Source organism: Lepidochelys kempii, chromosome 23, assembly GCF_965140265.1.
Source record: "Lepidochelys kempii isolate rLepKem1 chromosome 23, rLepKem1.hap2, whole genome shotgun sequence".
Taxonomy (NCBI): Eukaryota; Metazoa; Chordata; order Testudines; family Cheloniidae; genus Lepidochelys; species Lepidochelys kempii.
In genome coordinates, this window is record NC_133278.1 from 4,356,882 (window position 1) to 4,380,995 (window position 24,114).

A 24,114-nucleotide genomic window follows, 5' to 3' on the forward strand; every position below is an offset into this window, starting at 1 on the left:
GGTCAAATGAAACTTTTGAATAAAAGTAACTGGCTGTAAAACTTTCCTGCCCCTGTTTGTGGAGATGGACCAGCTGCTTTAGAAAGCAGGTAGGCAAGGAGCTCAGGGCATCTCCAGTTTCAGCTTATAATCCTTTGCCAGAGAGAACAATACCCAAGGCAGACTGCACATAGCTGGGGCCAGGAAGGGATACCCTGCCTGATCTGCAGTTCGGCCCAGATTTCCATGCTGCCTGTCGTGGTCTTTTCAGGATTAGCTCCATTTTAATTCCCTCCCACCCCGGCCTGGGTCCCTGAAATGCCAGGTCTCTGTTTTCTTTTCCTTCCCTCTCTACCTATCGTATCTATCGACTTTGACCACTCTTAAACGTTTTCAGGCGGCTTGGAAGGCAATTTTGAATAAAAAGTCATTTCAAAGCAAAAAAAATCAAACCATTTTGGTTTTTTTTACATGTCGAAACGAAGCATTTCCATTTTTTTCTGATTTCTTTTTACGTTTTTTTTTTTTTTTTAAAGTTTTGCAGCCAAAACAATTTGCTGAAACAACCCAAATGCGCAAAATTTTGGTGCTGGGGTCACCTAGACTGCATTTTTTGCTGGAAAAAAGTTTCGGGTGAAATTTTTCACCCAACTGTGGTAAGCTCAGGACCATGGAGTTTTCTTCATTATCTAGAGAGATGGATTTATTTATTTTTAATTAAATGGAAGCTTAGACTGCAGCACACAATTCTGCAGCCACAAAATGCAAATGAGCCTGCCTACAAGATCAGAATCTAAGGCGTCCCACAGCATCCCAGGGCCCCAGTCTCTTATATGTAGGGCCCGACCAAATCCACCATCCATCGGGGTCAATTTCACAGTCATAGGAAAAAAATAGTAAATTTAATGATTTCAGCTATTTAAATCTGAAATTTCATGATGTTGTAATTGTAGGGGTCCTGACCCAAAAGGGAGTTGCGGGGGGGGGGGTCACAAGGTTATTTTAGGGGGGTCACGGTATGGCCACCCTTACTTCTGCGCTGCTGTTTGCGGGGCGCTGCCTTCAGAACTGGGCTCCCGGCCAGCAGCCACCGCGCTCCAGTTGCCCAGCTCTGACGGCAGCGCAGAAGTAAGGGTGGCCATTCCGTGACCCCCCCTAAAATAAGCTTGTGACCGCCCCTGCAACTCCCTGGGTCAGGACCCCCAATTTGAGAAACACTGGTCTCCCCCGTGAAATCTGTAGAGTATAGGGTAAAGATCAGATTTCACGGGAGGAGACCAAATTTCACAGTCTGACATGCGTTTTTCATGGCCGTGAATTTGGCAGGGCCCTACTTATGTGCATAGCTGCTTCCTTCTCCGTAACAGGCAATACTTAGTTGTGGCTCTTCAGAAATTTGAAAAACAGCATCAGCCCTGTAACTAGGCTTGGCAGAATTGGATTTTTCTTTTTCTGTAATTTTGATGGGTCATATCGATGTTTATTTTGAAGCATGTTTTTGGATATTTATCGATTTAAAGGCTCACGGTTGTGCAAAATTACGGGTTTGAAGCCTCTCTTTCAAGATTTTTATCCTTTTAAACTTTCACGGTCCCAGGAAATTGTCTGGGGGCGACAGACAACGGGGGTGGGGGGGGGTCGGACAATAATTATTGAATGACAGTAGAGGCTGAGATTCAAAAGTTAAAGCTTTAGAACGGTTAAAACACAAACTGTCCACGTCACGTGTCAAAATAGACAAAGTTAATACCCTTAACTCCAGCTCTCATGAGTTCTAAAGCAGTATTTTCCTTACGCCGCCTATCTGCACATTCCAGTTGTCATTGACGGAAATGACGTTTCCTTGCTTTGGTTTGTTTGCCTGCACGCACGCGTGCTGTGCAATGAACGGTTCCCGACATTTACTGATAAAAGTCAAATCCTTCCAAGCTTAACCTTAACTAAGCAGGTTTTTTTCCCTTCAGATCACGTGTAACAGGGCAAGGTCTGCGAGGAGACGTAGTGCTGGATGTGGGACGGTGCTTTGAGGGGTGAGCGATCAGGGTGCTTGGATATTTCAGGGATGGCAGATCTCGAGAGTAAGGTTCTCAGAAGATCTTGTGCTTAAGAGATTAGGACTCAAGAGACACTGGGTTTCTACCCTGGCTCTGGCTGACCTTGGGTACATCGCTTAATCACTCTGGGCCTCAGTTTCCCTCTCAGTAAACTGGAGGTAATGATCCTCTCTTTGTTTATTTGGACTGTGAGCTCATTGATTCCAAGGGCAGACGGGACCACTGTGATTGTCTAGACTAGCTGCCTGTATAGCCCGGGCCAGAGAACTGCCCCGAAATCATTCCAGAGCAGCTCTGTTAGAAAAACATCCCATCCTGATTTATGAATTGTCAGCGATGGAGAGTCCACCACGACCCTGTGTAGGTTGTTCCAGTGGTTAATGACTCTCACCGTTAAAAATGCATGCCTTATTTCCAGTCTGAATTTGTCTAGCTTCAGCGTCCAGCCACTGATCATGTTAGACCTGCCTCTGCTAGGCTGATGAGCCCATTATTCAATATTTGTTCCCCACGTAGGTACTGATAGACTGGGATCAAGTCCCCCCTTAACCTTCTCTTTGTTAAGCGAAGTAGATCGAGCTCCTTGAGTCTCTCACTATAAGGGATCTTTTCTAATCCTTTAATCATTCTCATGGCTCTTCTCTGCACCCTCTCCAATCTATCAGTGCCCTTCTTGAATTGTGGGCCCCAGAGCTGGACACAGGATCCCAGCAGCGGTCGCACCAGTGCCAAATACGGAGGGAAAAGCACCTCTCTGCTCCTGCTTGAGATTTCCCTGCTTCTGCATGAGCCCTTTTGGCCCCAGCGCTGCATTGGGAGCTCATGTTCAGCTGCCCCCGCCCCTCAGAAAAACCCTTTTTCAGAGTCACTGCTCATGCTACCGTAACGGCAACATTCCGCATTATTCTGGGGTCCGAGGCGGGTTTGCTGCGTGACGCCTCCTGTCTGCACCCAGGGAAAGATTGATGGTGGCTGCCTCAGAAATTCTACTTCACCGTTCCTGCCTTTTCCATCTTTGGGGGCTTGGGAATCCCTTGCCCCAGCAGGACAGCGCCCTGTCCGGGGACTCACCTGGCGTCACTGCAACTAAAACAGGGGGCGAGGGTGGCAGCAACGTGCTGCGGGCTGCACAGACCCACAAGATCTTGCCGTACACACAGGGACAGGAAAGAGCATAGCCATGGACCAGGATCAGCACGCAGGTCTGCGGGCTCGCAGTCTGGTGTCCTGTTCTCCAGACTAAGTTGCATCTCCTCTTTATGCACTTGTATGTGTTAGTGGTGACCTCCCAGCTCCTCCAGACGTTCAGAGCAATCTGCTGCCTAATGTAAGTACTCAAGAAGCTCACCTTCGCCTCAGGGGCAATATAATTCCTGCTGGCCTGGGCAGGGGGAGAATCCCCAGTGCCCAAAGGTGGCAGCAAAATGCCCTAACTGCTAGGCCCATGGATGGCTGTGACGGCATCTCTAATATTTGTATCCGACTGTGAACTCTCCCAAACTCCTTGGCTCGGGTGATTTGTACAGGACCATTTAGGTTGGTTTGTAGATCCCCCCCAGTTTGATTCGGGCACAGCTCTCATTTGAACACATAAAACCAAATTAAAACTGCTCCCACTCTCTAGCCCCCATGGCCATGTCATGCAACAGACACTTAGAATGGGATCCTGCCGATGGGACGAAAGGTGCAGACAGCCAGGGATTGCTCACCCAGAGCTGAGATGCAGCCACCTCTGGGGTGGAGCACCGCAAGAGGGATTGCTCACCCAGTGTCAAAATGCAGCCACCTCTGGCGTAGGGCATGCAGCTGTTTATACAGTGATTGCTCACCCAGCACTGAGATGCAGCCACCTCTGGGGTGGAGCACCACAAGAGGGATTGCTCACCCAGTGTCAAAATGCAGCCACCTCTGGCGTAGGGCATGCAGCTGTTTATACAGTGATTGCTCACCCAGAGCTGAGATGCAGCCACCTCTGGGGTGGAGCACCGCAAGAGGGATTGCTCACCCAGTGTCAAAATGCAGCCACCTCTGGCGTAGGGCATGCAGCTGTTTATACAGTGATTGCTCACCCAGCACTGAGATGCAGCCACCTCTGGGGTGGAGCACCACAAGAGGGATTGCTCACCCAGTGCCAAGATGCAGCTGCCTCTGGGATGGGATTCAGGGGCTGTTTATACAGGGATTGCTCATGCAGTGCTGAAATGCAGCCACCTCTGGGGTGGGGCTCAGGGGCTGTTTATACAGGGATTGCTCACCCAGCACTGAAAGGCAGCCACTTCTGGGGTGGAACATAGCTATGGTTGGACAGCTGCCCAGTAAAATGATGCAGCAGTTTTAGGGGAGAAAGTATCCTGCTTCTGTTTGAAACTGCGGGAGTATTTAAGGAGGAAAAGTGCCATTACCCGGGACTGGATCAATATCCCAAATCCCATGGAAAGTACCACGGGGATCTCTGACAACACTACAAGCAGCCAGGCCTTCAGTTTTGCATCTCCTGGGCATCTTCAGCAGCACAGCACCCCCTTGCACCGCATGGCGTCATCGCTAACTCAGAGGCGAAGAGCGCCTCCTACCCCACTCCCTGCAGCACAGCGCCCCCTAGTGGGGCGGTGTGAACTGAGAATGGGAGAGCAAGACTCCTACAGAGCCCCCCCCCCCCAACCCACTCCCTGCAGTACAGCACCCCCTATGGCCCCATTAGTGTCAGCCCTGCCTCTGATGGAAAAGCACCATCTCCCCGTTCGCAGTACCTTGGGGTTGTCTGACTTGTCACCAACCCAAGTACTGGGCCAGCCTGATCCTGCACACCTTGGGAGTTCAAAGCCGACACTGGGCAAGGGGCGATGGGGGCTGACATGTTAAAGGCATGGGCCATTCCCTTTGGATTTGGAGGGGGCCACAGCGCAGGCTGGGCTTGATTCCACACTGGTGCACGGAGAGAGCTGAAGGCCACCCGATGGGAATGCCGGGGGGAGGGATAGCTCAGTGGTTTGAGCATTGGCCTGCTAAACCCAGGGTTGTGAGTTCAATCCTTGAGGGGGTCATTTAGGGATCTGGGGCAAAAATTGGGGATTGGTCCTGCTTTGAGCAGGGGGTTGGACTAGATGACTGCCTAAGGTCCCTTCCAAACCCGATATTCTATGATTCACGACACAAAGCAGGCCATGCAGAATGGGGCCCCCCCGGGGAGCAAAGCGACGGGGAATCAGGACCCAACAGAGCCACCCCAGGAAAATTGCTTTGCCAGGGCTCCAGGCAGCCCTCTGCCCTGTGTCCGTCACTGACCTGGGTGGGTGGCGGAGGGGAAGGGGAGAGGGCTGGTTAAAATATTACCTTATGCCACTTCTGACAATTAGGCAGCAGCCAGGAGGCCGCTGTCATGAGAGCTCTCCAGCGATAATTAGCCTGATCCATCGAGCTCAGCCACGCTTGCCCTGAAATGTCAGGGCTCCGAGCTGCAAGGGAAGGGGCTGGGCAGCCGCAGGGCAGCACCGGGAGCAGAGACCGTGAACCCGCCACCTCCCCCCTGCCTCCTCTGAGTGATCTGTAGAGCCTACTGCCAAAACAGGCCACACTTCCCTAGGCCTGGGGTGGGCAGGGGAGACAGAGAGGCCAGGCTGGCCCAAACCAGTGAATGGAAAGCGTCCCATTGGCTTCAGTGGGCATCGGTTCAGGCCCATAGCCTGGGGAAATTGGGAGCAACTGGACCAGGTTCTGTGTTACATCCAGTGCCCCTGGGGCGGATCGGGGGCATGGCTGGAGCACACTGAGCTGTGGCTATTCTCTGCCCCCCACGGCCCGTACGGGGATCGGGTCTCTCGCCAGCCAAGGAGGAGAGGGAACTGGGAGGGGAGAGAATGGGATGGGATGCGCACTCCGCTTTTAACAGAAGAGGGGCCCTGTTCTCCCCCCGATGCTTTAACCCCTTCTGGCGAGACAGGGAGTTTTCCTGAGCTCCTAGACCCCCCACCCCAACTATGCACCACCCCAACCGCCATGGGGTTTGCCCCCCTTTCTGATAGACACACACCATTGTCCCATCCCCCCCCGCCGCATTCCCTATTAGCCAGGCAATGCTCAATTCATCTCTCTCCCCAGGTTGGGCTCTGCATCCCCTTTAACCAGGGAAGCCGGGACTCACCTGCAAAATGTGTCCTCCCAGATGCTGTTCAAAGAGCTTGGTCAGCAGAGCTGCCATGTTCCTCCTGCCGGGACCTGCAGAGAGGAATGCAAGCGGTCAGAGCCAGCCCCCTGCTGTATGGTGCCTTCTCCCCCTAGCCCGTGGGTGCAGGCTGCAGGGGGTACTCTGGCATTATGGGTGTGATCGTGAGGGACTGGGCCACACCAGTTCCATGCCTGATGGAACCAGTAGCCTCCAGCTCCCTCCTCTTGGCTGAGTCACTCTCCCCACCCCACCCTGTGCCTCAGTTTCCCAGTAAAATGGGGATGGTAGAGAATACGTCCCTTACTCCCCAGGAGCGCAGGGACTTCGTGAGTCAGTGACAGAACTTTGCCTGTCTTTAGCAGCTGCAATCAGAGGAGCTCAAAGCATTTTGTAAACGTGACTGATTTGCATGCATGCCGGGGGGCTGGCAGGTAAACCCCCATGTGAAGGATGGAGGAAACCACGGTACAGAAGTTGCTTAAGGCACCGAGTGAGTCAAGGGAAGAAGCTGGAACAGAACCCAGGAGCTCTGGCTCCCAATTCTCTGCTTTAACCATTAAGTCCCATGCCTCCCTCCCAGTGCTGGGAATAAACCCGAGGAGCTGACTCCCAGCACCCTTCCAACCATTAGGTCCCGCTCCCCTCCCAGAGCCAGGGATAGAACCCAGGAGTCCTGCCTCCCAGGCCCCCTGCTCTAACCACCCGACACCACTTCCCTCCCAGAGCTGGGGATAGAACCCAGGAGTCCTGATTCTCAGCCCCCCCATGCTCTAACCACTAGATCCCACCTGCCACCCGGTGGGAATTTTCCAAACCATCCTTGGCTTTGAGCGATACCCCAGTGGCTGATAGTGCTGCATTAGATCTGATCTGCCATGGGGGCGTAGAGCAGGATGGGGTGGGGGGATGCAGACTGAGACTAGACCGTGATGGGGATGGGGGGTGGGGCACAGCAGGAATCTCTGGTGCGGGACTGATCAATGAGCTGAGGAGGGCGAGGAGCTGGGATGAGGACAGGGAGGAAGTAGACAGCAGTACAGCCCCTGAGCCACCCTCCGGCCTGACATCCCTGCTGCAGCTGGAGACAGGGGGGAGAATCAGGGTCTCCTGGGCCCCCCAGAGTCTCAGCTGTTCTCACTTCGGGGCCAGGCAACTTGCTGAAACCAAGGCAGGGTCACAGTGAGTTACTTATGTTCCGCCTCCGCCGCCCACCTGGAGGCCCAAAACACTTGGGAGCGTGGAAGCTGTAGCCCTTCAAGCAAGGAGAAATGAGATGAACGAAGGGGGCGGGAGGGTTCTTCCCCAGCCGGGGTAACAGCTCTGAGCACATAGCCTGAAATAAGCATTGTCCACGCCGTGAACGTCAATCTCCCCCAGGCAGAGTTAATGCGAGTTATAACTCAAGTGCCATCCACACACAAGACACTGGTCACTCAAGGGCAGTGCTGTTTTTAAAGCTGGCTGCCCTGCCAGGGGAGGGCAAGGGGGGGGTCAGAAGTGACATCTCCACTTAGCTCAGCGCACCAGCTGCTAACACAACCCCTCTGTGCTGTGTTTTTTTGGCCAGGTAGCTGCTCTCACCTGAGCTAGGCTCAACTCTGTAGATAACTCGAGTTAACTCTGCAGCAAAGTCGTTGCCTAACGACTCTCACCCGTGTTACGGGGTCAGCCCCAACACGGTTACTCCTGATTTACACCTGGATCAGGGCGAAGGGAATCAGCTCCCTTGACTCCAATGGAGTTATTCTGATTTATAAAGGGGTGGGCAAGAAGGGAGGGATTGTATCTACCAGGGATCAGAGAACAAGTTTCCCTGAAGTCCAGTGAAATGTATAAGGCAGTGTCCGTTTCCTAGAGGTTTGGGGGGCAGGGGGGATCTTATAGAGCCAGGGTCTCATCCTGCATCTTAAACCACACACACACACACACACGGTTTGGTGAAGGAGGATTTGCACATCACACAAGCCAGAGAGACCTCACTGACTGGGGAGAGGGAGAGAATTTGCCATTGTCCTTTGAACATTCCAGGCGGATGGCAGTGGAATACTTATCAGCTCTGCATTCACAGCTCCCCCAAAAGCCTGAAAGGTTCACAGGACCTGAGCTTAACCTTTCTTTCAGGCTTTTCTCATTGCTACACAGAGCCCTGGCTCACAGCAGCTGAAGGCAAAGATCCCTGGCTCCTGGGGTCCACGGAGGAGCTGGGGGGGGGGGGGGCAGGAACAGAACTGTTCAAGGCAACATGGAGCGAGGCGGCTGCGGGTACAGGGAAGGTGGCCGCCTCCAGGTTGAAGGCAGTGGTTCCCCATGGGTTTGCCCCAAGAGCTGGCCGAAAATTTTTTTTGCCAGAACTGTTTTCCGTCAGAAAACGCAGTTTTGTTGAATCCGAAAAGGGTCGATTTTGATGAAATTTTTGCTGGGAAAAAAACGTTAAAATAAATCAGTTCAACTTTCTTGCTTTGATTCATTTGGTTTCGACTTCTATGGCCCGTGGAAATCTTCATTTTGTTATATTGCTACATGATATTTAATATCATATTTTATAGAGCTTATCCTTACATTTATAAAATAACGCTTCGAGGTTGTGAAAAGGAAACGTTCGCAGGCTTCCAAGAATGAATTCTTTGGGAATTTTCAATCCACGTGCCATTCTCAAAATTTCAACGCTTCGTTCCAATTCAGGACGAAAATGAGTTTCCCAGTGTCAGATTTCCCCACAGGAGGCAAATTCCATTTTCTGATCAGCTCCCTGCTTCACCACCTTTCTCAGCTGTCTCCCCACATGGGATAAACATGTCTCTTGACCCCGTTATGCCCCGCTGATGGACTGGACCTTTTCATGGAAAAAAAACCCAATTTTTTTCAATGAAACTGGAACCAAAACATTAAGAGTAAAATTGGATGTGTGTTCACTTTCCTGTTTATATATTTTCTTTCTTTTCTTTTTTCCTTTCCTCCATCTCCCCTCACCCCTCCACTCTCTTTCTCTCTGGGGGACGCACACTCTCTTTCCTTCTTTCTCTTTCTAAATTGGCTGAAATCAAACTCAGGAGTAGCTGCGCAGGAGTCTCTGGCCCGGGTTATTCAGGAGGTCAGACTAGATAATGGTCACAGTGGTCCTTTTCTGGTCTTAAAAATCTGTGCATTTATAGGGGGCGGAAATCACTAAATTTTTAAAAACTAATCAAAATTGAGTCTGTTCTGAACTGTCTGAAAAGAAAAGAGTTTTGACATTTCAAGGGGAATTGGCTTTCTTTTTTCAACCTGCTCTATTCCCTGCCCTCCCTGGCTCTGTCCCATAAGCCATGTGGTGTGGGTGCAAGAACCTTCTCCTCTGCTGCTCCAACTTTCATGTATCCTTCTGCCTCATTGTCTGCGCCCTTTGTCCAAACCTGGAAGCATCACCTCCACCCTCACCCCCAAACCCCTTTCCCATACACTTTCATTTCCCCATTGTCCTCTGTTACCGTAAAACTCTTGCTAATATGAGGATCTTTCCTCTCCTCAAAGAATTAAGCACAGAACGACAGTGCTGCTTTATAAAACACAAGGGAACAGCTGTGAGACGCTGAAGCAAGTCACTCCCCTGCCTTGTGCCTCAGTTTCCCCATCTGTAATAATAATTCCCCTACTTCCTACAGGGATCAGGAAGGTAGTTCCGGTTTGTAAATTGCTTTGAGATCCTCCACAGGTGCCAGACAAATGCAAAATGATCACTTAATAGTAACACTTTCCTCTCCTACGTGGATGCTTGATCTGAAAGCACTTTACAAAGGTGGTCAATATCAGAGCTGGGTGAATAACAGATTTTTTGATTCATTGGCAATTCCGAAAAGTCTAAAAAAATGGTTTTGGGTTGGACCAAAACCAAAACTTCTAGACACGTCTGGCAAATGGAAAAGTTGAAAAAATACCCCTCCTCTTTGGAGTCAAATCAGAGATTTGGTTCTGACAAAATCAAACTGTCTTGTTTTGATTTGACTATTTTTTAGTTAAAAAAAATCAAATCAAATCATAGGAAACTTTGAAATATGAAATTTTTGCAAACTGGGGGGAAAAAAAAAAACAGTGAAATGAACCAGTTTGAGTCTTTTGGAGTTTTTTGTTTTTCCTAAATCAACAATTTATCAAAATCAGAACAAAGTCACAGAACATTTTGTTGTCGCTGAATCGGCATTTTTGGGCCATGAACCTTTCACCTGAAAAACGTCACCCAGCTGTCGTCTGTATTGTTCTCCTCATTTTACAGCAGGGAAAAGTGAGACACAGAGCGAGGAAATAACTCGCCCAAGGTCACCCAGAAGCCCCTGACAGAGCTGGGAATAGTACCTAACTCTCTCACATCAGCACTCTATCTGCTCCTCCACACTGCCTCCCTATGCCATTGCAAAACCAATTCTGCAGGGTACCCAGCAGTCCAGATTAAATAGTGTGACGGTTTATTATATGTATTGTGGTTGTGCCTAGGAGCCCATCATGGGCTTGGACAGGGTGACCAGACAGCAAGGGTAAAACATCGGGACGGGGGCGGGGGGCAATACGTGCCTATATAAGAAAAAGCCCCCAAAATCGGGACTGTCCCTATAAAATCAGGACATCTGGTCACCCTAGGCCTGGACCTCATTGTGCCAGCCACGGTAAATATTTTTTGCTATTAGGTGTATTATGGTACCACCTAGGAGCCCCAGGACTCCATTATGCTGGCCTTCATGGACCAGGACCCTACGTGCTCAGGGCTGTACATTTCTATTGTTATTAGGTGTGTTACAGTAGAACCTAGGAACCTGTCAATGACCAGGACCATATTGTGCTAGCAGCTGTACATTTTTATGATATTAGGAGTATTACAGTAGTGCCTGGGAACCTGTTACTGACCAGTACCCCATTGCGCCAGGTGCTGTACATTTTCATTGCTATTAGATGTATTATAGTAGCATCCCCAGTTATGGAGGAGGACCCAATTGGGCCAGGTGTTGTACATTTTTATTGCTATTAGAAGTATTACGGTAGCACCGAGGAGCCCCAGTCCTGTACCAGGCCCCTAATGCGCTAGGCGCTGTACAGACACAGAACAAAAAGCCAGGCCCTGCCCCAAGGAGCTGACAGTCGAAATAAGGTGCCTAATATCTAGCCGCAGGACTTTGCAACTGACACTTGTCCAGAGCCAAGTCTCACCATGCGCAGACACCGGCCATGGGCAGTCAGCAAGGGACTGACAGTGAGTTTGAAAAGGACCGGGGCCCAGGAAAATCAGCCCCATGGATCTCAAGGCCCAAATGGGCATGGCTGGAGGCAGGCTGAAAGGCTCTTCTCCCCACACCTTGTTAGCCCTAAAGGGGCGAGGCGTGTGGAGGGTTCCATAAAATTTGCAGTGCACTAAACTGGGATTCAGAAAACCTGGCTTCTGTTCATAGAGTTCAAGGCCAGAAGAGACCAAGAGCTCTCCTAGTGTGTGTGACCACCGGTACATCGCAGGCCGCCAACCCCTCCCAGCAGCCACATGCTAACCCCAACAACCGAAAATCCACCACAGCCCACAGGAGACGAGACTGTTGCATGTTACAGGCAGAGAACAGGAGGGACCGAGGGCCCCCTGCCATGGCATGGAAATGGTTAACTGAGATCTACCCAGGTAATCGGGGGAAGAGACCTGCACCCCATACTGCAGAGGAAGGTGCAAAACCCCTCAGGGTCCCTGCCTATCTGACCTGGCGGGTGGATTCCTTCCCGACCCCACACATGGTGATCAGTTCAACCCGGAGCAAATGAGCAAGAACCAGCCAGCCAAGCACTCGAGAGAGAGAGAACGCTTGGTGCCACCACAGAGCCCTGGCCCACCCCGTCCAGTATCCCATCTCCAGCCATGGCCATCTCCAATGCTTCAGTGGAAGGCAATAAAAAGAAAGTTTCCCAGAATGCATTGCAAGGGGGGAAAACCCTTCCTGACCCCTGCATGTGGCCAGCTGGAGCCCTGAAGCATGCGCTTTAGGAACATAAGAGATAAAGTAGAAGTGAGCCCTGCCCCCTACAATCACAAGAGCCCCACCATACCGTCCCACTCAGAAATTTGTCCAGCTCCCTTAGAACTAATGAAATTGCTTGCCCCAAAACTCCTGTTGGGAGGCTGTACTGGTGTAGCATCCCAGTCAAACTATAGCCGCAAAGGACTCCTAGTGTGAATGCAGTTTACACCAGCAACACTGAGCTTTTACTGGTAAAACTTATTCCATCCCCCTAGAGTTAGACAAGCTGTACTAGACCCCACTCCCCTCCCAGAGCCATGACAAGAACCCAAGAGTTCCGACTTCCAGCCCCTCGTGCCGCTCTATCCACTAAACACCACTCCCCTCCCAGAGCTGGGAATAGAACCCAGGAGTCCAGACTCCCAGCCCCCCTGCTCTATACCAGTAAAAGCTCAGCTTTGCCAGCATACTAGGGGCTTCTGCCAACCCAGCTATGATGCTCAGAAATCTCTTCTCATCAGATCCCCTGGCCAACCCAGCCACATTGCAGTGTAGTGTAGACATGGCCTTATCCTGCTCTAGCTATTCTCCACCCGAACAGAAATAGCCACTCTGATACAGCCACCCCAAAGGGTTCAGTCCTAAGGAGGACTAAACCCGTAACCGTTTAAGCAGCACAACTTTCTCCTACCGAAACGCCCACCCTAAGACAGTGGCAGACATGGGGATGGAACCCAGGAACCCAGAGCGCTAACCACTAGCCCAGACCATCTCAGGAAGCAGCTGATCTCCTTGATTAACTGCGCAGTCATTTACACACATGCAAAATGCTCCCGTTTCGAAGCAGACATGGAATTAACCTCTAGGACCAGCACTTAACAGATGCCCTGCAGGGCTGGAGGAGAGAAGGGGGTGGGGGCAGAGAGAGTAAGTCTTTTCTTCCCAGGACCCTACTTTGGAGGAGAAATATTATTTTACAAAGAATTAAACAAAAAAATATATAATAATAATAAAATAGCTGCGGCACCATGCAGCAGCTAAGATGGCATTTATAATCGCTCCCTCTGTTATCTGTATGAATTTACTTGTAACTAACAAACACAGAGCTCCCTTGACAGACACGCCGAACAATGCAAACTCTACTAATTGCCGCAATTTTCTCTGTCATTTTCTTTAATTCCTTCATTTCGCCTCTCTTGAAATAACCCCGCAGGTCAGACCGAATGCTCCTATAATTAAAAGCATTTAATGTAGGAATTAGAAAGCTGCTAGGTTGGGAAGGGGGGAAGGAGGGGGAGACATATATATATGAAAAATACCTTCTTCTTTTTCTAATACTTTGAAAGTTGCCAACTCTTAAAGTAACAAAGCACCTAATAACAACCTCTGCTGTTCGTCTCAGATTCAACGGCTCCCTGGTCTGTTAGGACAGGTTCAGAGGGAGGAAAGGGGAGCCAAGGTCTTATACTACGTTTGTAGCATCCATTTCCGTTCAGCAGAAACTTTAAGTTGCAGAGGAGAGTGCTAGGTAGTGGTTAGAGCAGGGCCTCTGGGTCACTGATCTCAGGGTATCCGGACTCCTGGGTTCTATGCTGTGGTTCTGGGAGGATGGTGGTTAGAGCAAGGATACTGGGAGTCAGGACTCCTGGGTTCTATTCCTGGTGCTAGGATGGAGCTGGGAGTTCATGCTGGGTTTTGTCCTATGGCTCTGGGAGGAAAGTGGGGTCGAGAGGTTAGAGCCGGGGGGTGCAGTCAGAACTCCTTAGGACTTATTCTGTGGTTCTGGGAGCATAAGGGATCTAAGGATAGGAGAGGGGACTGGGAGTCAGGACTCCTGGCTTCTATCCCTGGGATGGAGATGGGAGACAGGATTCCTGGGTTCAGTCCTCCGGCTCTCAGAGAGAGTGTGGTCCAGTGGGTGGCTGGGAGTCAGGATTCCCAAGTTCTGTGTGCAGCTCTGTCCCTGACTTGCTCTGTGACCTTTGCAAAGTCACGGCTTTGTGCCTCAGTTTCCCCTGGGGCAACAGGGGCTGCGAGAATGAGAGAATGTTTGCAACGCATTTTTAGAAGCTGCCTCATAATAACAAGCCCTTCTGTGGCAGCCTCCTGCCAGGACAGAGCTCCCTGCTTTGCCAGTCAGACAGATTATTACAGTGGTCCCTTTGGCCTTGGAGACTCTGGCAGCATTAAGGAACTAAGCGTCTCCTGAATGGAGAAATAACCTGCCCCAGCCCCAGGAGATGCTGCAAGACATCAGCCTGGCAGGAATGCCTCCATGTGATCACATCAGCCAGCAGGTCCTCCCTTATTATGTGTATTACGGTAGCACCTAGAGGCCCAAACTTCATAGACAGACAGTCTCTGCCCCAAAGAGTGTACATTATAGTCTAAAAGGCACAAAAGACAAAGGGGCAGACAACTGAGGCACAACGAGGGGAAGTGACTTGCCCAGTTGGCACAGCTGGGAACAGAACCCAGGTCTGGTGGCTTTTAGGCTAGGCCAGGCCCCTCACCACTAGCCCACACTGCCTCTCGCTTGGCAGGGTAGCCCCTCTTTCTCTATCCAGGTGCCTGTATATGCTCCCTGCCCCTCTAATATCTGCACACTGCCCAGTCATTAACGAGCCCTTCATCACAGCCCCCCGGAAGCAACGGTAGGGGCATAAGCCCTGTCATACCAAGGGGGAAACTGAGGCAGAGAGCGCTCACGGGACAGATGTTTGGAAGCACTTGGCATACTGGGTGCAGAGCCCTGTTGATAGTCTGGCCCTGATGGTAGGCACTGGGCACCTGAGAAAATCTTGGTGACGTGACAGGCCTAAAGGTCACAGAGGGAGTCTGTAGCAGAGACAAGAACTGAACCCCAGTGCCGGCCCAGCACCTTAAATACCAGCCCATCCTTCCTTCCCAAACCCCCGCTGCCTCATTCTCTTCACCCACTTCCTTTCCTGTCCCTTCCCAGCCCACACTGCTCTCACCACTCAGTCATACTCCCCTCCCACAGGGCGGGACGGCAGGTGAGCGAGAGGCCAGTTCCTGCCCTGACACAGAAACACGGCCCGTGGGTTGCCCCAAACAGCCCGGTGCCTGCCAGGACCTGGGGGGCTTGTCTGTCACTGGATCACGGAGCGCTGGCAAGTACCCCTCCTATTGAGCACCAGAGTAGAGACGCCAGCAGGAGGGAGCGGTGGGTGGCCCGGAAGACTGGGCACAACCAGCATAGCAAGAGGGCGAGCTCCCCCCCACGCTTCCAGGTCTGATGGGGGCATTCCCATTCCATGGCTCACCCAGCCCATGGCCTCCGGGCTGGTGGTTTCTGGAGGTAGCGGACCCCAGGTAGGAGGAGTTCAGCCAGCAGCTGTTTGCATCAGAACATCCTGGCTGACGTTCACCCGCCAGGTTCCAGCCCCAGGGCCCCGTGTTGCCAAGTGCCAGCCCTTTAATTCTGGGCAGCGCCTATGCCAGACCCTGCAGCCCTCTCTCTTCCCGAGCAGGAGGGTGTCACTGCTTTAGCCCAGTTGCCACCCCACCGATTTAGCCATGGCCTCGATTTCTAGCCACCATTAGGGCATGATCCTTCACTGCCGCCTAAGCCCCTAGTGCGATCCCTTGCACCGGCGTGCAAAGTTAGCGTGAAATGCATGAGGCCTGGGGTCAGGGCCTCACACTGCCGAAACACAAAGGGAGGAGCGGATCGGTGCAGTCGTCTTGCATGACCGCTTGGCGCTGGTGAAGCAGGAGAATCAGGCCCTGGGCGTCAGAGGGGAGCAGCCTTCAGCACAAGCCATTGCGGGGGGAGGGGGAGAGTGGGGAGGTTTGGGGAGCATGCCCCCCTGCACTTGCAATCCAGTCTGCCCGCTGGATTCAGGTCTTTGAGGGGATAAATATACCCAGCTTCCCCTTCCCTGCCGTGGGGACTCGCCCGACAGCACTGCTGGCTCCCCGCCCTACCCCGCTGGAAGGTAAGGGCTTGGAACGTACATCCTCCGATCCTGGGCCTGGATTCAGCGCTGGGCTCTGGCCCCTTTTATGTCATGGGGCTGGAAAGCGGGCAGCTCCCCCTAGCTGGGAATTCTGAGGGGGATCCTGGGATGGTGAAGTCACCATAGGAGGCTGAACTAAGATGGAGTCGGGTCCCTGTGAGAAAAGGGCGCATTGGAGCCCGAAGGCTCAGAGTCACCGAGAGCACGTGGCCTGCCCTTGTGTGGGTCCTTGGGGTTTCCCCCCAGTGGCTGTTTGAAGGTGGGGTATAGCACAGAGCCTGTAAATCCGTGACCGTTCCTCTGGCAGTGTGGGCTGGACACCGTCCCCGCCCCCCACAGCAGCCCCCTGCACTCTGGGCTGCCCCATGGGAAGTTAAGGCAGGGCCACCTTCCCCCGACACCTCCCCCTGCCAAGGGAAGGCGCTCAGTCTCCATGGCCCAGTCTGGCTTTGGTCCCTGCTCTACAGTGGCCAAGGAAAGGGCTCGTGTCACCCCAGCTCCGAGCCCGCCTTGTGCATCACAGCCAGCAGCCCTAGGGTTAATTCTGTCAGCTGGATGTACAGCGCCCAGAGAAACTGGACCAACGAGGGGACAGGGTGGGGTGGGGAGATCAAGCTAACGAGGCCAAGTTCCAACAGCGATCTCTGCCCTTGGCTGTGCAAGGATCTGGATGTCTGGCCCTCTGGCTAACGAGGGGTTTAATCGCTGAGATTAGAATGAATTCCTTGGTGAAGTTCTGTGCTGTGGCAGGGGAAGAGAGCCAGAAGGGAGCCGCTGCCAGGTCTGAGCTGGGGCCGGTCCTGTCCTCGTCTGACCAGTCACTGCCCCAGTCTCAGACCCCAGTTAGAGCAGGCGAAGGGATGTTCGGACTTCTGGGTTCTCTAACCAGCTCTGGGAGCGGAGGGGTGGTTAGAGCAGGGGATTTGCGAGCTAGGACACCTGGGTTCTATTCCCAGTTCTAAGAAGGGAGTGGTGTCTAGTGGTTGGAGATGGGGGGCTCAGAGTCAGGCTCCTGGATCTTGGAAGGGAGTGATGCCTAATAATATAAGCAGTGCAGACTGGGGTCAGGACTCCTGGGTTCTATCCCAGCTCTGGGAGAGGAGCAGTGTCTAGTGGTTAGCACAGGGGTGGCTGGGACTCAAGACATCATGGGTTCTATCCCCAACTCTTCTGCTAACTTAGTGTGACCTTGGGCAAAACACAAAACAGTGAAATCACAGCACCACCGTTCCATGCCTCGGTTTCCCCCTCTAAATGCTACTGAGGTGAGGAGGGGAAGCAGAGGTCACAGGCAGGAAAGACTGGGCTGTAAAACCAAATCAGTGGAGCAACTCAACCAAGGGAAGGCAAAGAGCTATGTTTCGGTCACTACCAAAATGATACTAAACCTTACTCCGTCAACATAGCCAGGGGCAGGGAGCAGTGCCCTCTGGGTACTACCATAACACAGATCACAAGGAGATTCCCCTCGCCAGAAGGGATGCTTAGAAGAAGGCCCCAGGCCGGTCACCCAGCCAGACGGTGCTGGGCTCATCGTGAATTTTTCGGTTCCTTGGCCATTCCAAAAAAATCATTTCTGACTGAAAGAAACATTCTCTTCAACCCGAAACAAAACACTCAGTTTAAAAAAAAAAAAATTGGAAGGAAATTTCCAAACAAAAAGTCATTTTGAACCGAAAACCCAAAACATTTGCCCTGTTTCGGAATACTTTTCAACACGCCACATTCAGCGAAACCAACACGCATTGACAAAATGTTTCGGTGCCCCAAATCTGGGGTTTTCACTAAAAGAATGCAACCAGCTCTTAGGGCTTGTCAAGACGAGGAGTTGGATCAAACTTGGATGGGACTCCGCTGCGCACAAAAAGTTGTCTGGTGTGCTTTGATCTATTCTGCTTTGACACAGGAGTACGGCATTGCACACTACAGAAATTTTAGTGTGCCGTAGCGGGGTCCACCCAGACGGAGCGTGCAGCAGGCTAGTTAGCTGTAGAGTCACGCCCCAGCTTGCCGGGCACCAACTCTTCATCTAGACAAACCCAAAGTCTGACCTACATAACCCATGCCAGAGAGCCTCCCTCCCCCACAGGTGGTCCTGCATCCAGCCCATATCTGGTGGTGGAGCTAGAAGAGCATAGCTTTTGAAAATAAAAAGATACCAAGACTGAGACAGATTTTCCCTAAGGGGAGGCTCTCAGCTTCCCTTTTTGAGCTTGCCCTCCCCGACATAGAATTTGGGGTTTGGGCTTTAAAGTTGGTTTGCTTTGTTGGTTTCACCCCAGCCCCAATCTCTAGGAAACTAGAAAAGCCCAAGCACATGTACATGCCCAACACGCTCTCTCCTGAGCTGAGACTTCTCTTTAAAAGGCACCTCACTTCCTCCCTCCCCCCGCCACCTTCACAAAAAGACTCCTTCCTTTTCAAGCCAGCACTGCTGAATAATTGAGCAGGATATTCTACTCAGCATGAAAGAGGCAGGGCTCAGTTCTCGCTGCCCGTGTTCCAACAAGCTCTCTGGACCCCTCCGGGGGCACCAAGCCACCAACACACCTCTCCCCGCCTTTGACCCCACTTTGAAGTGGAAATTTCTGAATCTTGGGCACGGGACGCCAGCCCCAGATACTCAGAGCCTGCAGCTTTACCATCACACCGTGAGTTCTGATGGTCTCTGAACGGGCTGGTGGTCCAGTGAAACAGACAGACGGACCAAACCTCGTACATAGAAAATTAATCATACACCAGGACAGGTCATCAACTCCGCAACTCGCCTGATTTGAACCATGGTATTTGGTGGGGGGGGTTGTTTTTTTTGTTTTTCAGCCCCCAGCTGCAGGAGTTGGTGAGTCCCTAAAAATCACAGCTTCTGCTTCAAGAGCCTCAGGGTGGCTTGGGACTAGGCTTTTCGTTACATTATGTGTCTGTCCAAAGCCCAGCACGGGGGGGTCCTGCTCCATGATGCAGCACATAGGTGCTACTATAATACACCTAATAGAAATAAAATGTACAGCACCTAGCACAATGGGGCCCTGGGCCATGATGACTGCAATGTCTAGGTGCTACCGTAATACATCTAATAGCAATAAAAAATATCCAGTGCCTTCCAGCAGAATGGGTCCTGGGCCATAACTGGGGTTCCTAAGTGCTGCCATAATACACCTAATAGCAATAAAAATGCACAGCATCTAGCATAATGGGGGCTTGGTCCATGACTGGGCTCCTAGGTGCTACCATAATATACCTAATAGCAACAAAAATGTATAGCACCTGACACAGTGGGGTTCATGAGTGGGGCTCCTAAATGCAACCATAATACAAATACATAATAATAATGCCACTTCTACCTTCAAATTAACCAACGGATTGCTGGGGAGGTGTGTACATGTTGGTATGAAGATATGGCAAATGCAAACCCTGATCACTTTCCTTGTACGCTGAATCCCATTCACTACCCCTGCTCCTGTCTGTCTGTTTCCACTGAAAGCCCTTCTATGCAGGGTCTGTCCTACGGATCAGTACAGTACCTGAGCCCCCTAAACACAGAGGATAACCCCAAGCTCTTATAGTGCTCTTTTCACTAGCAGATCTCAAAGCACTTTACAAAGGAGGCCAGCAACATTATCCCCATTTTATAGACAGGGAAACTGAAGCCTGGGGCAGTGAAGTGACTTGCCAAAGGTCAGCATCTCAGTGGCAGAGCTGGAAATAAACCCCAGGTCTCACAAGCCTGAACTCCCCACCTGGGGTATCACAGATTGGACCCTGTCTTGGGCTGCCGATGAAGCAGGTCGCTTCTCCTTCAAAGCAGAGTTCGGGGCTTGTAAAAAGCCGCCAGATCCACCCGTCCCTCTGTCTGTGGCATGGGTAAGACCAATGCTGGAATCCAGTTCTGGTGTCCACGTTTTTAAAAGGCTGTGGAAAAATGCCAGGGAGGGACAGAGCTCAAAACAACAAGAGGATCCAAAGGCAACTTGATTATAGTGTCTCGGTAGCTTCATAGGGAACGAATCCCAGGTACTCATGGGATCTACAATCTAGCAGAGAAAGGCAGAGCAAGAACCAATGGCTGGAAGCTAAAGCCAGGCAAATTCAAACTAGAAAAAAGACCCCTAATTTTAACAGTGAGGATGGTTATCCATAGGAACTAACACCCAAGGGAAGTGGGGGGGTTCTCTGTCTCTTGATGGCTCCAGATCCAGACCAGCTGCCTTTCTGGAATATGCTTTAGTCCGACCCAAGCTACTGGGCTCACTGCAAACTTCACTGGGTGAAACTCTGTGGCTTGTGTTATGCCGGAGGTCAGACGAGACAATCTAATGATCCCTTCAATAGCCTTAAAATTGACGTATTCATAGAGCGGATCCAGCATATGGGCGGCAGCGTTCCAGCATCTTTTGATTTCATTGGGATTTGGAGATGGCACGCTGGGCCGCAGGGGCGAGAATGCAGGCCCGGCTCTGTGACCCTTTTAATCCCGGGTTTCTGTCCAGACTAAGGACCCACAGCTGGCCTGCTTACCTGCTCACTTAACACCTGGCAGTCTCATGAGCGTGGCTGGCCCCATTTCAGCCGCCTGGCTGGCCCAGCAGCCCGACTGGCTGAGGAGACTAGCAGACCCGCTCTTGAGATCAGCAGCACCAGCAGGCTGCTCAAAGCATTTGCCCACGCCTCACTCAGCCTTGCCTGTCATGGCTCACTCCAGGTAACCCAGTTCTGACCCACGGCTCTGATCCCTGACTTTGGCTCTGACCCAGGCCTCTGACCCCTGGTTCCTGACTCCCAGCTGCCACCCTGGCTCTGACTCCTGCTGGCACCATGAGGCCTGACTCCGGCTCCATCCACTAGGTGTGACTGCCCACACCCTGGTCCTTAACAATTTCACTGCTGACTCTACCGGACAAGGGGGCCAGCTGATGCCAACCACGGTGGCAGACTTCACTGTCCTGCTGAGAACCCCCTCAAATTCACTTCACTCAGGTCACCAAAACAGCCACAGCTCTCAGCAACAGACTGACCCTGTTGCAAACTAGCTGGGCCCCTCCCCATGTTGCCGCCAATCTCCTGAGCCAGCCAGCCCCCTATTCAGGGTGCAGCTGTTGGCTGAAGAAGAGCTGGTGTCTGCTGAACAATACGAGATATTTTTATCCATTGAATGCTTCGATCCACTCAGCCAGCCGTGCATTCAGAGCACGAGGATCACGCCTCCCGGCTCCATAGGCAAGAGGACCACAAAATCTGCCTCAGGAAACTTGGCCTGGTTAGTTTATTCAAGAGAAGGCAACTTGATTGCGGGTTACAAGCACCTACGCCCGGAGATTTCTGACAACAGAGGGCTCTTAATTGAGCGGACAAAGGCAGAAGAAGAACTCATGAATGGGGGTTGAAGCTGGCCAAATGCAGACTGGAAACAGGGGTGAACATTTTTAACGGGGCAGGGGAGTAATCATTGGAACAAATGCCCCAGGGTTGGCGTGGCTGGTCCATCACTCGGCGTCTTTCCAGCGAGAGCAGAAGGTCTGGGCTGGATGCAGGGATCACTGGGTTACGCAGGTCAGACTACGTGATCAGAATGGTCCCTTCTGCCTTAGCCTCTACAGGGCTGATTATCATTTACACTGTGGGGTGAGTGTCATTTATGGCCGCTTTAAGGTCCCAGTAACAAGGCCAGAGTGCTGAAAGGGGCCTTTGAATCAGGCTCTGGAGAGATGAATTGAACCGTCATGCCTTAGCATCCTCTCCTGCTTTGCCAAGGCATCATCCGACTGTCTTCACGCTCCCTTCCCTTCCTCAAGGACTGGTCCACCCAAATGAAACTCTTGGGGGCAAATTTAGATTGCTGTCCAGGCTCACCAGCTGTGACCACTTCTCTGCTCTAAGCTCTGGGAGTGTGTGTGTGGGGCAGAGGGGAGGGGGTTCTGGCTGAACCCCCAAGATTCATGGCAAGCCAAACTCGGGGCTTTGATTCCAAACTCTCTTCTGTCGTTATTTGCCCAGCTCTGCTCAAAGCGTTGAGGTCACTGAATGCACAGGCCCTTCCAGTCACCAAGCCCGTGAGCCCTTTGTAGGTCTCCTGCACGCAACCCCCCTTCCCAGGGTTGAAGATCCAGCTATCTTTCCCCCCACCATGGGGTGCGGATCGACTTTCTGTAGCGTGACACCAGCTCTTGTCAGCTGCTGTAGCCAACTCACGCCAGTGCCCACCCTCCGCCAACCATCTTATCTCTCATACACCCGTCACACTATGAAGTTGGCAAGTTCTTAGTGGGGAGACATCCAAGTTAAAACACAGGGAGCAGGGCAAGTGATCCAATAGAATCCACTTTCTTTTCCAAGCCAGCGCTGACCCCAGAGCCCCAGTATGGAGCTAGGGGCGCTGTGCTACCAGCAGAGGGGTGAGGGCTCAGCAGGGGGCGCTCTCCCCTCGCAGCAGACTCAATTCTCCGTTGCAGCCCTAGGGGGCACTGTGCTGGAGGGAGTGGGCGCAGCAGGGGGTGCTCCCCCGTTGCAGTCAGAGCTGACCCCAATGTCCCAGTGCAGCCCTAGGGGACACTGTACTGCCAGATGGGGGCTCAGGAGGGAGCGCTCTCCCCTGGCAGCCAGCACTGACTCCAATGCTGCAGCATGGGTCTGGGTAGCCAAAGATGCTGTCTTTGGGATCAGGTATAAAACCAAGGCCCAGAGTCCATTTGCAAGAGCCCCAGGATCATGCCCAAAGGGCAGTTCTGCCTCCCTGTTTCTCTCCCAGACAGTCCTCCTTGTCCTAAATTGCCACGTGCCCAGCTGTTAAAAACAGCTCCTTGCCTTCCACGCTCTACCCCAGCGGCAAATGCCTTCCAGCAGGGAGCAGCGAGACCTCCGTCTAGAAGAAGGGCTGCTTTGGGAGAATCCCAGCCCGAAAGCCAATCCAGCTGCTCCCCACCCGCCAGGGGACGCACTGGTGAATCCGCACACAGCTCTCTGCTCCTTGGCTGCACAGGAATCCCACCGTGCAAACCCTGCCTGGCCAATTATCCCATTGCTCTGATTGAAAAGAAGATTCACAGATGTGTAGCCCATACGCCACTCCACTGTCCCCCCGGCTTCCTTCTCATGCACAATAACATCGTTAAAGTGAAGAATTCGGTCACTGTGGCCTCCCCCCAACTCGCCATCACTCCTCGACAAATTCCATATGCCTGCATTAACCCTTTGCAGCCCAATGCTCGTTCGTTCTGCTACAAGGCTGGAGGAAATTTAGCACAGCTGATGGTGGGCTCCAAGTCAGACCACAAACGGGGGGATGCTTAGATTTGATCTCTCCCTGCCCTTCTGGAACCTGGTTCCCAGTCTGCTCTAACCATTAGACTACACTCCCCTCCCAGAGCCAGGGATAGAACCATGCCACCCAACTCTAATCTCCCCCAGAGATTGCATAGGACTCAGGAGTCCTGACTCCCAGTGCCTCATTGCTCTAGCTACTGTCATCCGTCCCAGAAATTAATTCTTGGTTGAACTAAACACGTTCTTTTATAAACACATCCCATCTTGATTTCAAAAACCGCCAGGGATGGAGAATCCACCACGATCCTTGGGAAGGAGTAAATTTTTAACAGTGAGAGTAATTAATCACTGGAAACATTTACCCAGGATTCTCCATCACTAGCAATTTTTAATTCAAGGTGGGATGTGTTTCTAAAGGATCAGCTTTAGGAATTATTGTGGGGAAGTTCTCTGGCCTGGGTTATGCAGGGGTCAGACCAGATGATCACAGCAGTCCCTTCCGGTCTTAGATCTAGAAACGTGGGGGCAGCTTTATCCAAAATCTGCAATTCTGGGGTTCATACCCCTTCCTCTGAAGCATCTGGCACAGACCACTGTCCGAGACGAGAAACCAGGCTAGATGGGCCGCAGCTCTGATCCAGCCTGGTAGTTCACATGTTCCTAACTCAGCACAAATAAAATGCATTCAATCTCCTACTCCATCACAGATTGCT

At 52.0% G+C, this 24,114-nt stretch overlaps 1 protein-coding gene across 1 annotated transcript in view; it reads right to left on the reverse strand.

Moving 5' to 3' along the window:
• The window catches only part of NPAS1 (neuronal PAS domain protein 1), a 73,256-nt gene that overhangs the window by 43,534 nt on the left and 5,608 nt on the right, over positions 1 to 24,114 (reverse strand). Inside the window, exon 2 of the mRNA XM_073321710.1 lies at positions 6,175 to 6,248. Within this exon, the coding sequence (XP_073177811.1) occupies positions 6,175 to 6,248 (74 nt within the window). The remainder of the gene's footprint in view (positions 1 to 6,174; positions 6,249 to 24,114) is intronic.